Source organism: Sprattus sprattus (assembly GCF_963457725.1).
Source record: "Sprattus sprattus genome assembly, chromosome: 12".
Taxonomy (NCBI): Eukaryota; Metazoa; Chordata; class Actinopteri; order Clupeiformes; family Clupeidae; genus Sprattus; species Sprattus sprattus.
The window spans coordinates 5,809,222-5,821,732 of NC_137910.1; the positions used below are offsets into that span (position 1 = coordinate 5,809,222).

Here is a 12,511-nt window from a genome sequence, read left to right on the forward strand (position 1 = left end):
CTCTCTCCTCTTCTGTCTCTCTTCTGTCTCTCTCCTCTTATGTCTCTCTCTCTTCTGTCTCTCTCCTGTCTCTCTCCTCTTATGTCTCTCTCTCTCCTGTCTCTCTTCTGTCTCTCTCCTCTTCTCTCTCTCTCCTGTCTCTCTCCTGTCTCTCTCCTCTTCTGTCTCTCTCCTGTCTCTCTCCTGTCTCTCTCCTCTTATGTCTCTCTCTCTTCTGTCTCTCTCCTGTCTCTCTCCTCTTCTGTCTCTCTTCTGTCTCTCTCCTCTTATGTCTCTCTCTCTTCTGTCTCTCTCCTGTCTCTCTCCTCTTATGTCTCTCTCTCTTCTGTCTCTCTCCTGTCTCTCTCCTCTTCTGTCTCTCTCTCTTCTGTCTCTCTTCTCTCTCTCTCCTGTCTCTCTTCTGTCTCTCTTCTCTCTCTCTCCTGTCTTGTTCCTAATCCCCTCATTTGTCTCCGCCTCCTCCCTCTGCAGAACTCTGAAGCCTGGAATAACCTCTCCACCGCCTACATCAAACTGCGACTGAAGTGAGTAGCCACTACACACACACACACACACACACACACATACACACACACACACACACACAAACACACCGCAGTAATGCATCCCCAGAATGTTGTGTGTTTTTATAGATTTTTCCCCTCCGTCCCGAGACAGGCCTTAGGATGATGGGTTAATGTGTGAATGATCCCTTCTGCAGAATGAGCCTCTTGTCCTTGTTTGTCTCTCTCTCTCTCTCTCTCTCTCTCTCTCTCTCTCTCTCTCTCTCTCTCTCTCTCTCTCTCTCTCTCTCTCTTACCTCCTCTTGCCTCTCGCCTCCATCTCTAGGTCACACACACACACAAACACACACACTCCCGGCCCCACTCTCTCTCCCCCTCGCTAATGCTTCCCTAAGTAAAGTGAGATTAAATGCCTGGTAGGATATCTGTATGTTGGAGATCCCTGCATTGTTTGAGAATGCAGAGCCTTTGATGCCACTCTGATGCAGCTTTCCCATATCAATTCACACACACACACACACACACACACACACACACACACACACACACACACACACACATACACACAAACACGCTCTGATCCAGTTTTCCCATATCAATTCACACACACACACACACACACACACACACACACACACACACACACACACACATACACACAAACACGCTCTGATCCAGTTTTCCCATATCAATATCTGTCCAACTCTGCCGGGGCGGCTGCGTCCCCCAGCTGTACTCTAGCAGAAGTTATGAAGTGTCCTCCGACGTGTCGTCTGCGTTAGAGGCATACAGTAGATCTGCTCACGGACTTAATCTGATGACAGCCAGCAGAGGCCAGGCGAGAAGAAGGGAGTCTTCTGTCCGTGTCACAACAGTGGCGGCCGCGGAAGATGCATGATTACCCACAATGCCTTGCCTGGACCGGGAGGGAAGAGTGGGGGAAATGGCCGTCTCGGAGCTCTGGTGATGTTCCAGCATCGTGCTCAGCCTCGCTTCCCCCGTTTGCTGTTTCTTAATGTGACTGATGCCTGGCAGATCCAGCTCATTAAAAGCTCGTTAAGAAGCCCTTTTCACTTTCTGGAATCACCAGCGTCAGAGGTGTCGTGCTAAGTGTTCGACAAGGTGTTTGGGCAGTAAAAGCCTTGTGGCTTCGACCTTTAAAGGATGGATTAATATCGGTCAGGCCCGACCTTAGGCAGCCCTGAACTGTCTAAGGAGCCATCAAACCCGAGGCCCTCAATCCGATGGCCAGGCCGTCTCAACTCTCGAGCAGGCGAAAGTCACTCACGGAACCTTGAACCGGACAGCATTGATTTCCCCGAGGAGGCCCTCCTGACTTCCTGACATTAGGGAACACTTATCAGGCGCACTCGCTCTCCGGCACGATCCGTGCGGTCGCAGCGGAAAGATAGCCTTGATATATGTGTCTGGGGAACCAGATTGATGTTCTGATCCCTCCTTTCCTTCTTGTCCCCCCACCCCACCCCACCCCACACCACACCCCACCCCACCCCACCAGCCCTTTCCCCTTGTTGGCTCAGCCTTTTAACTGACCTCCTTGCTTTTTCAATTACTCCAGAAATTACTTGGGCATCGGTAATTGTAAAGATAAATCTTAGCAGCACCCCTGGTGCTCCCCAGACAAGAACAGAACACTGCCCCCCCCCCCCCCCCCCCCCCTGTCCTCCCATCTCATGCCTGTTCCAGCTTTCTGGGGTGGAAGTCAATTAGTACATCCCTACTTTGGGCTGATGGGCAGCTTTTCTTATTTCCTTTGAAAAGTCTTAACACCTTTTCCCGGTAGCTAGTTTCTTCTTTTTCACCCGTTCTTTTTTTAGTCCCGTCCCCCCCCCCCCCCGCCCCCCTCTCTGTCTTTCTTCTGTGCTGGGCTTTCTGGGAACTCACCCTCCTGTCCCTGTTCAAATCAGCGCTGTGCTCTCAGCCCTGAAATTAAAAAACCTGGGGCTTCTATTAAAACCTGGTTAGTGCGGCTAATTCAGCCAAAGCTTTTGAAGACCCTGAGTGTGTGTGAGTGTGTGTGTGTGTCTGTGTCAGTTTTTCTGTGTGTAGGATAGACAAATGAGTGTTCTCTCCATGCATTGCTCTAAGTGGATGTGACTGGTGTGGATGAGGGCTAGAGGGGTAGAGAGAAGCAGCCATATTAGAGGACGCTCCAGAAGGCACTGCATTGTTTTCTGGTCCAGCTAGTCAGTGTTTTAGTGTGTGTGTGAGTGTGTGTGTGTGTGTGTGTGTGTGTGTGTGTGTGTGTGTGTGTGTAGAGATTGTGTGTGTGTAGAGATTGTGTGTGTGTGTGTGTAGAGATTGAGTGTGTGTGTGTGTGTGTGTGTGTGTGTGTGTGTGTGTGTGTGTGTGTGTGTGTGGGTGCCAGCGAGACACCTAGCTGAGTAAGTGCTGGAGTTAGTCCTGAAATGATGAGTGTGTGTGAAATGATGTGAGAACACACTGCTTACAGGTCATAGCCAGGAGCCAGGATGATGCACTCGTGCGCTCTTTTCTTCCCAAAGAGGGATTACGGACAACTAGTCCAGTAATGTGCCATCGCAGGTGTTTAACGCGAGTCAGAGCACCTATAAGTACTGCAACAAGCAGTCAATAGAGCAGTTCACTTCACACACAAAGCTCACGTCAGATTGTGTTTCTGGCAACACTTTCCATTATGAATCTGTTACATTGTGCAGCGTAAGTGTCATTAAACGCACTAAATGAACAGCACTTAAATACTCTATTTCATACCGTCAACCCTGTTCCTAACTGTAAATCGTATCCCGGTTTGTATGTACAGTTATGCTATATCAGTCACGTAATTTAAGTTTTTGAGTTGCTTTATTAGGCACTGCTGGCCAGTATCTGTATCTCTATAACATTCCCATTGAAGTGCCTCTACAGTTTATTTGTTATGTGTGTGTGTGTGTGTGTGTGTGTGTGTGTGTGTGTTACGTGTGTTGACTCTTGAACTCTAAACTGTCTGGTTCCGTCTCCCCTCAGGACCAAGGCATTCCGTACCCTGCAGGAGGCTCTGAAGTGCAACTACGAGCACTGGCAGATCTGGGAGAACTTCCTGGCCGTCTGCATCGACGTGGGCGAGTTCGGCGAGGCCATCAGGGCCTACCACAGACTCATGGACCTGCGAGAGAAGCATAAAGACGTCCAGGTGAGTCACGTCCACTTCCTGGTCTCCTCCTCACAGGTGTGGTGCAGTATGGGAGGTGAGGTGAGGTGCATTATGGGAGGTGAGGTGCAGTATGGGAGGTGAGGTGAGATGCAGTATGGGAGGTGGGGTGAGGTGCATTATAGGAGGTGAGGTGCATTATGGGAGGTGAGGTGAGGTGCATTATGGGAGGTGAGGTGAGGTGCAGTATGGGGGGTGAGGTGCAGTATGGGGGGTGAGGTGTAGTATGGGATCATGGACCTGCGAGAGAAGCATGAAGACGTCCAGGTGAGTCACGTCCACTTCCGCATGTCCACCTCCTGGTCTCCTCCTCACACACCATTCCACCTGTTCCCCCATGAGATCAGTAATGGGATTAGAAGATTGCCTTCCAAGCGAAGACGTCACGTTCCATGCATCAGCGTTGCCCCTGAGGCCTCGCTCAAATATCTGCTCCATTTCTCTCTTCTGGAAACTAATTGAATCACCTCGGACCAAATGACACAACCTTATAAGCGTTGGTGCGAGGGGCTAGCTGTTCGTTCCTCATAATGTGCTATAATGTGTTCATCATTTTCACCATTTACATTAATTATCCAAAGCGACTTTGAAGGATGTATACAATTTTTTTACATTTACACTGATTGCACATCAGGAGCAAGTAGGGGTTCAGTGTCTTGCCCAAGGACACTTCGACAATCGAACTAGCAACCTTCTGATTGCTAAACGACTTCTCTACCTCCTGTACCACTGTCGCCCCCCATAGACCACAGCCTCTCTGAAGAAGCCCGTGTAATCATGAGAGGTGTAATGGCGGTGCAATTTCAGGCCTTCTATGGGAGCAGCCATGAGAGCCCTAATGGCGGTGCAGTTTCAGGCCTTCTATGGGAGCAGCCATTTGGCTGCCGTCCTTCACTTAACGCAGCCTCAGGAAGGTGGAGCGCACACGTTGCAAACTAACTTAATCCCGCAAGCAGAATCCATAAAATAACCCCTCTGTATCCCTGCAAGCTCCGACAGAAGGCTGGGTTAGAACAAGGCCCGTCTTCGAGGCGGTGGGAGCGCCTGCCTGAGTACTCTGACCACGCATCTTTGGTGTTCAGAGTGTAGAGAAAGCCGCCTAGCCATCTTCAAAAGACCGCGCGGCAGGAATTAGGGGGGGGAATGATTGTTTAGGTGGCCTAGTGTAAACGGAGCCGCTTAATCGCTCCAATTGTATTTCTCTTTCTCAGACAGCCGGGTGTAATTTCTCCTGTGAATCTCTCTGTCTGCTCTGCCGAAGCGCCTTTGAATACTAAGCCGATGTAAACTAATGACCTGAAGTAAACAGAGCTGGATGGAAACTGTATTGTTTTAGTACTTTAGCCAAACAAATAGTGTGTGTGTCTGTGTGTCTGTGTGTGTATATGTGTGAGGGTGTGAGTGGTATTTGTGTCTGAATACGAAAAAAAACAGTAAAGGCTGAGTTATTTCTGAGCAATTAAGTTCTTGCAGAGGAGCCAGGCACAGACACAACGGTCTACATCACCAGCCGAGCCGCCGCCGCGTTTGAAGTTACAACTCCGAAGGGGGGAGTGGGTTTTGTGGGGTGGAATTGGGGGGGGGGGGGGGGGGGGTGTTTCTGCCATAATTCTCCCACCCGCATCGAACCACACTTAGCATGCGCCGCTGTGCTAGCCAGGGCCTTATTGCTTTCTCTAATTAGCTTTTCAGAGCCAGCGGGGGTGTTTGCTCAAAACGGGTAATTTTTTCCCCTTGCGCTCTGGAACGCCCCCCCCCCCCCACCCCTTCAGTCCTATCCTCCTCTTCCTCTGCTCTCCCACTCGTGTGTGTGTGTGTGTGTGTGTGTGTGTGTGTGTGTGTGTGTGTGTGTGTGTGTGTGTGTGTGTGTGTGACATGCTTGACAAAAGATGCAAATGCGTCTTCAATTAGGCCTGGAAATCTTTTTTTATTTTATTTAAAAAGTACACAAGTTGAAAAGGTCAGCAGCAGACAGTATTCCCACCGCTACTGAGGATGGCTCCCCAGTAATTGGGACGCTGATGCACATTCCTAACTCTCTGTATTTCTTTTCTTTTTTTTTCACATGATTCTTCTTCTTCTCGATCGGCTTTCTTCTCATCCTCCTCTCTGGGTGTCTTTTCATGTCTTTTCTCCCTCACAGTGTAGCGTAGGGATGTCTCTTTGAGGGCAAACAGGGCTCCTTCGACCAGACAACTTCACATGAAGGGTTTGCCGCCTCACAGGGGCCTAAACCACTGATTAATCTGTCCTAATACTGTCATATGTGTCACAGCTGGTTGTGCCTGTCTCTCTCACTCACACACACACACACACACACACACTACACACTGTGATATGGAGCGAGAGAGAGAAAGATGAAGACATAACCCAATTTCCATGAAGAAAATATATATTTTACACCTGAAAGACTATAAGAACTGAAGAATTCTCTTTGTAGTGCTATTTTAAGATGAGACTTTATACTCAGAGGCCCAGAGGCGTCTAATGACAGACATTTCAAAGCTAAACGACACAAAAGAGGATGTGACGCTTCTTTCAGACTGGTGTCTTCTAACGCGTCCTCCGGCATCCATCCGAAGGCATTTTTAGAGTGTGACTCTTTACGTTCTATTTATAGGAATTTATTGCGGAGAACTCGTTAAATGATTTTTGAGAGATTGTTATGGTCAGGCTTTGGCACTGAGCACATCCTTTTAGAGTCTGTTCTTGGCAGCCATCTCTTTTTGCGTGCCATCATCTCAAGCCTTCTCCACCCCCTCCTCTGTCTTCAGTCTGCCTCCCAGTTAGTCCGTTTCATGGGTTTGTTTGTTCAGTGGCGCTGATATTTATTTTTGGAAATGTATTTTAAGGGAGGGTCTGTGTATTGTGATGGTGTGTGTGTGTGTGTGTGTGTTTGTGAAGGATATGCAGCATTGTTTCTTTTATATATCTCAATGATCAACCAGATAAGCATGCATGTGCAAACACACACATGGACACACCAACCATCCGTTAGACGGTTATTACCGTTTTTTTTGCCTGGTAAAATAAATATTTAAAATAAAAAAAGATACTTTACAAGCTTGCAGGTGAAAATATCCAGTAGTTATGCTCATATGAAACATATCCTTAAACAGGACATTTGTCTTTTCACCAAAGCCAATACATCATGTCGTTATGTTATTGTCTGATTGATTAAGGCAGGCACACAATTTGACTGCTCCCTACTCCTTTTAGACTGTGTGGGTGGATTCTCTGTAAAGCTTCACTCTGGGCTTCGCCGGACACATCATGGCAATTAGCTAACCCAAACGACATTTAGCTTATGTTGACAAATAAATATTGTATAGGATTTACCTTGTCATGTAATTCCATTGCTTAGCCAGTAATTAGGTGTAGATGTAGCCTTGGCCATAACGAAGAAATGCATCTGTGCTTTCCTTTTTGTTTTCGAGTGCTTAGGAAGTGTCCCTTAGTTCTACGTCTTTTGCCCAGTTATTTTATGTGACGTGTCCAAGCAGCACGTTGTCGTTCCTTTGTCAACCTAGGTGTACATTAAATAGACTACATAATACAATTGCGCCTCATTGCATCAACGTCTTTTGTTTGAAGTGTTAAAAAAGCGAGTTTCGTGTTATAAAACATAACGCAGACGGGAACATAAACACACACATGTAGACACACCATCACAGGCACCTACAGTGCTGAGATCCATACATGTGCACACACACATACGCATTCCTCGAAGACACTGGTGAAAAATGACCCTCCCTCCCTCCCTCTCTCCCTCTCTCCCTCCCTCCTCTCTCTGGAAGAGAATGAGAACAAAATGGCATTCAAATTGGATCAAATGGCAGCCCCCAAACCCCCTATCCCCTATTCCTATGCTGAATGTATATGAGCCTCATGCCACCCCACCCCACCCACTCTACCCTCCTTCCCCCAAGAGGATATTACTTTTCCTCTTAATTTCACGCTATAAGGCGATACCACAGGAATATCACTGAACCATCCTTTCAATTTCCCCCCCTTTAGACTTCTCTCTCTCTCTCCCTCTCTCTCTCTTTACCTCTATCTCTCTCTCTCTACCTCTCCCTCTCTCTCTACCTCTCTCTCTCTACCTCTCTCTCTCTCTCTCTCCCTCTCTCTCTCTCTTAACCTCTCTCTCTCTCTCTCTACCTCTCCCTCTCTCTTTACCTCTCTCTCTCTACCTCTCTGGAGACACTAGGTTGGGAATAAGGCCCTTTCCCTGTGTGGAGGAAGCCCATTTAAAGGTTTAATATGGAATACACTTCCATCTTTATTTCTGTAATCATTACCAGTCTCAGACATGGATAGCTTCGGTGGAGGAATGAATCAAGCGGCCTGATGAGACATTTCCAACGGACAGTTAGAGTAAATGAGAGAGGTAGGGAGCAGCACCCCATAGGCCCCAAATGGGGGGGGGGGGGGGGGGGGGAGAATCTCCCAGCAACCCTTGCAGTGGTACGGCCCTATGACAAGAGCCCAAGATAAGTCTGATAAGCCCTGCACAGCCATGGTGCCTACCAGGGAGTGAGAAATGGAGATAGGAAGGGAGGGAGGGAGGGAGGGAGGGAGAGAGAGAGAGAGAGAGAGAGAGAGAGATTGAGATAGAGAGGGAGGGGAGAAAAGCCAGTGGGAATCCGTTAACACGCCTCTCACCACATCCCCACAGGAGCGTGAAGCATGAGTCCGCCCCTAATGGACGCCATACACTCTGCTTCATGGGGCACAGGAGCAGAGAGAGGCTGCCTGGACGGCACTGAGGCTAGACAGGCAGTCAAGGTGTCCGAGGGCAGGGATGAGAGGGTGGGAGGGGGGGGCGTAGAGTGACTTGGATTTTGAATATTTGATGATATTGATTGTGTTCTGTGACATGTTTCTTTGGCTTCCTTTATGACACCAGGTGACAAGTGTGAGTGAGTGAGTGAGTGAGTGAGTGAGTGAGTGAGTGAGTGAGTGAGTGAGTGAGTGAGTGAGTGAGTGAGTGAGTGAGTGAGTGAGTGAGTGAGTGAGTGAGTGAGTGAGTGAGTGAGTGAGTGAGTGAGTGAGTGTGTGTGTGTGTGTGAACGGTGAGTGAGGAGTCACCTCCACAACAAACTATAAGGATTCATTCCAGCCCCCTGGTCAGGAGGGGAGGGTCCTTTTGCAGGTGAATGGGGGTTGTGTGTGACATTTCTTCACTTGACTGGAGAACAAGCGTATATTATGAAGAAGTGTAGATGAAGCTGGTATGTGCTGAGATGCTTTGTGTGTGATGAGGGGGAGGGTTAGGTCTGTGCTGACAGCTCATCTCTTACCTACAGGGAGTAAAGCCAGCACAGACAGAAAAAGAGATCACATCATCAAACAGCTCGGGGGCCTGTAGGTTTCCTGGCATGTATGTGTGTGATGGGGAGAGACAGAAGGAGAGAGAAAAAGAGATAGAGAGAGAGAAACGAGGGAGTGGGAGTTGTGGTGGGAAGGCATCATTCCCTACGGGAGGGATTGTTATTTTAGCGCCTGAAACAGACGGATGGAATCGACCTCGATTCACCTTGATGCTTCAGCAAAAAGATCTCGCTCTCTTACTCACACACACACACACACACACACACACCATATGCTTTTGATTTTACACTCAACAGAAACGTGATGGTGGAGGAATGTTGCAGCAGTTCCCCCGTCAGTAGGAGGAGAGCATCACTGCAGTGCTTTAACACATATGAGCGTCCTATTGAGAGGTGGGTGGGGGGGGGGTAGTTCAGGAGTTCAGCTCTACTCGAAGTTCAGTTGAACGTGTGTGTGTGTGTGTGTGGGGGGTCGTTCAGTTGAACTCTGCCTGCTGTGTTGAGAGTCCCCCCTCTTTCTGCGTGGCCACAGTAGCCTGGGCCTGAGCACGAGGTTGCGGCTCAAAAGACAAAACCTCCATGAGTCAAACATGGCTGCCTCGTCCTGATGAAGAGCAGGAACTCCAGTGTTTACACAGGGAGCTAACTGACCGATAAGGATAGCAGAGCGAACAGGGAGGGCAGTCTGGCCGACGTCTGCGCGAGTCCGTCAGGACGCGTATGTCCATGGTGCGGGGGGGGGGGGGGGGGGACAGTGGCAGCCGACTCAGTTCCAAGGTTCCCCCCCCCCCCCCCCCCCGGTTCCTTTCCGAGCTCCGGGATGACCCGATTCAGCCGGTGTTCCCACGCAACCAGCACAGAACCGGCCTTCCAGGACACACAGGAAGGCTTTGTGCTGGAACTCCTTCTGCTGCGGTGGTTCCATGGAAGTTGGATGGAGTTCCACTCACTGTTTGTCACCTCGTGCAGTTTTCCCGCTCTTGATAAGGCCGAGCTAATTAGCCAGCTACAGCAGATTATATGAAGCACTGTTTTGTGTAACGTCAGCAAAAAATGAGGAGGCGAAAAGACCACTTCAGTTTTTTTCTTTTACCCAGCCTGTGAAGGGATCGGCCCGGTTTCCTGGCTCTTCTGTGTTTGTATTCCACTGATGTCCCAAGGCGAGGATGACCTTTAGAAGTTTTAAAAGCGTTTCATTTAGAAGTTAATATATTTATTGACCGTGATGCGATGACGTCAGAACACCGTGAGTTGGGTCTTAATGGCCCAATTAAGTTTTGGTGCCTTGTGTAGAAATGCTTCTGAAGTGCGTTTCAAAGTGCTTGGCACACCCACACACACACACACACGCTTAGGAGGGAGGTCTGGCTTGGTCTCACAGTCGGGCACACACACAAACACACACACACACACACACACACACACACACACACACACACTAACACACACACACACACACACACACACACTAACACACACATAAACACACACACACACACACACACACACACACACACACCACACACCACACACCACACACACACACACACACACACACACACACACACACACACACACACATATAAACACACACACACACACACACTTGGAGTGTGGGATCCCCCCTCAAACCTACAAACTTGAATGAGATTTTTCTTTCTCTCCCACACACACACACACACACCCCGACGGCTGCTCTTGTAAGGCGCTAAGTTGAGTTTTGGGAGCTGAGCTGAGCTGAGCGGGATCAGATGAAAGGCGGCAGCAGCAGAGGCCGGGCTGAGTCAGCACACACACACCTGTGCTTCAAGCTGCTCCCTGACGGCCCCAGCGCTCACTACAGGACAGCCTTCAAACACACACACAGGGCCCCCCCCCCCCCCCCCCCCCCCCCCACACACACACACACGCACACGTGGCCACACACACACGTGGCCACACACACACACACACGTGGACACACACACACACACACACACACACACACACACACACCCCTTCACATTCATGCTCGCACACACACACACACACACACACACACACGTGAAAAAACGCGAGGTGGCACTGTGCCACCCTCCGAGGGTAGACGTCTTTGCGCGTGTCTCAAGGTTCTTACCTCTGTCATTCAGCATCGGCTGGTTCTCTGATCTGTTTTGCTCTGGTGTTGCTTGTAGGCACGCCAGCAGACTAGCATTGTCACTCTGTCTTTAAGAGGACTGTGTCATAAAGTCGTCGTCTAGAAAGACAGGAAGGGTGTCTCCTCCCGTCCTGCCTACCCAGGGGACCTCTCCTCTCCCTCGGGATCGCAGAGGAATGAACCCAGGGGCTCTACTGGGGAGGATTAGCCGACTTTTTTTGTATTTCTTAGCTGGAACCATGATTTATAAATTGAAGTTGTCAGGCGCGATCACTGACCCGAGCCCAGGTTTTTATTGTGGGGGTGGTAACCCCTGAGACGCCCCGCTGTGAAATCACCAGGGCTGTTTCATTGTGTCGTTTAATCAAAAACACCTGCGTGAATGTCTGTCACACACACACACACACACACACACACACAGCGTCCCTGTCTCCAACTGAGTTCCTGAGCCCTTCTCTGGAGTGAGGCGAAACTCTTTCTCTTGGATATCTGGAAAGGTAGTTTTTCCCCTCATGACCAAACTACAGACTTAGATGGGAGGGAGAGAGGGAGAGAGGGAGAGAGGGAGAGAGAGAGAGAGAGAGAGAGAGAGAGAGAGAGAGAGAGAGAGAGAGAGAGAAATAAAAAGATAGACAAGAGAGTTACAGTTACAGATAGGGAGGGAGGAAGGGAGAGGAGACTGGCTTATTCTGTGTTGTCCTGCCCTTCCCTATTGCCCCGGGCTCTAAGTGCATGTTGTATTAATCGTGCTGCGAGTCGGTTCTGACTTGGCTCGGCGCCGGCCCAGATCTGGCTCCTGGAGCGGGCTTGTCATTAGAGCCGGGGCGCTGTTAATATTCAGCGCTCGGCCGGTGCCAATCATCTGGCACGCGGCGCAAGGAGGAAATGCCACGCGTTTATCCGAGTGTGACTCGAAATCGAAAGTGAGCGGGGAAACAACGCCAGTGTGAAATATCTCACAGATGGCAGTCGGCAGAGGCAGAGATTTTTCTGTGTGTGTGTGTGTGTGTGTGTCTGTGACTAACATTAGGGTGACTGAGAATCCTGTCTGGTGGCTGTCCTACAAAACTGTCCCCTAAAAATGTAAAATGAAGCCCATAAGCCTTGAACTCATTCTTGGTATGACTTTACCTCAGTGCATATCCTCTATATTCATACAGTATAGCCTATGTGCGTTTACAATGCATGTGCAGGCCATATAAATGTGTGACTGTAGCTTTTGTCCATGCTGAGCTCTCGTGCCGTAGCTACTGGACCATAAGCCCCAATGATTACAATCCCAGTCAGCGCAAATATTGAGTCAAACTACACTCTCACGTATACATACATATGCTTTAAGAACCTGGCC

The 12,511-nt window shown here is 49.4% G+C and overlaps 1 protein-coding gene across 1 annotated transcript in view; it reads left to right on the forward strand.

Moving 5' to 3' along the window:
* Positions 1-12,511, forward strand: part of ttc27 (tetratricopeptide repeat domain 27) — a 106,946-nt gene that overhangs the window by 87,558 nt on the left and 6,877 nt on the right. Inside the window, 2 exon segments of the mRNA XM_080848568.1 lie at positions 472-524; positions 3,510-3,675. Coding sequence (XP_080704694.1) covers positions 472-524; positions 3,510-3,675 — 219 coding nt within the window.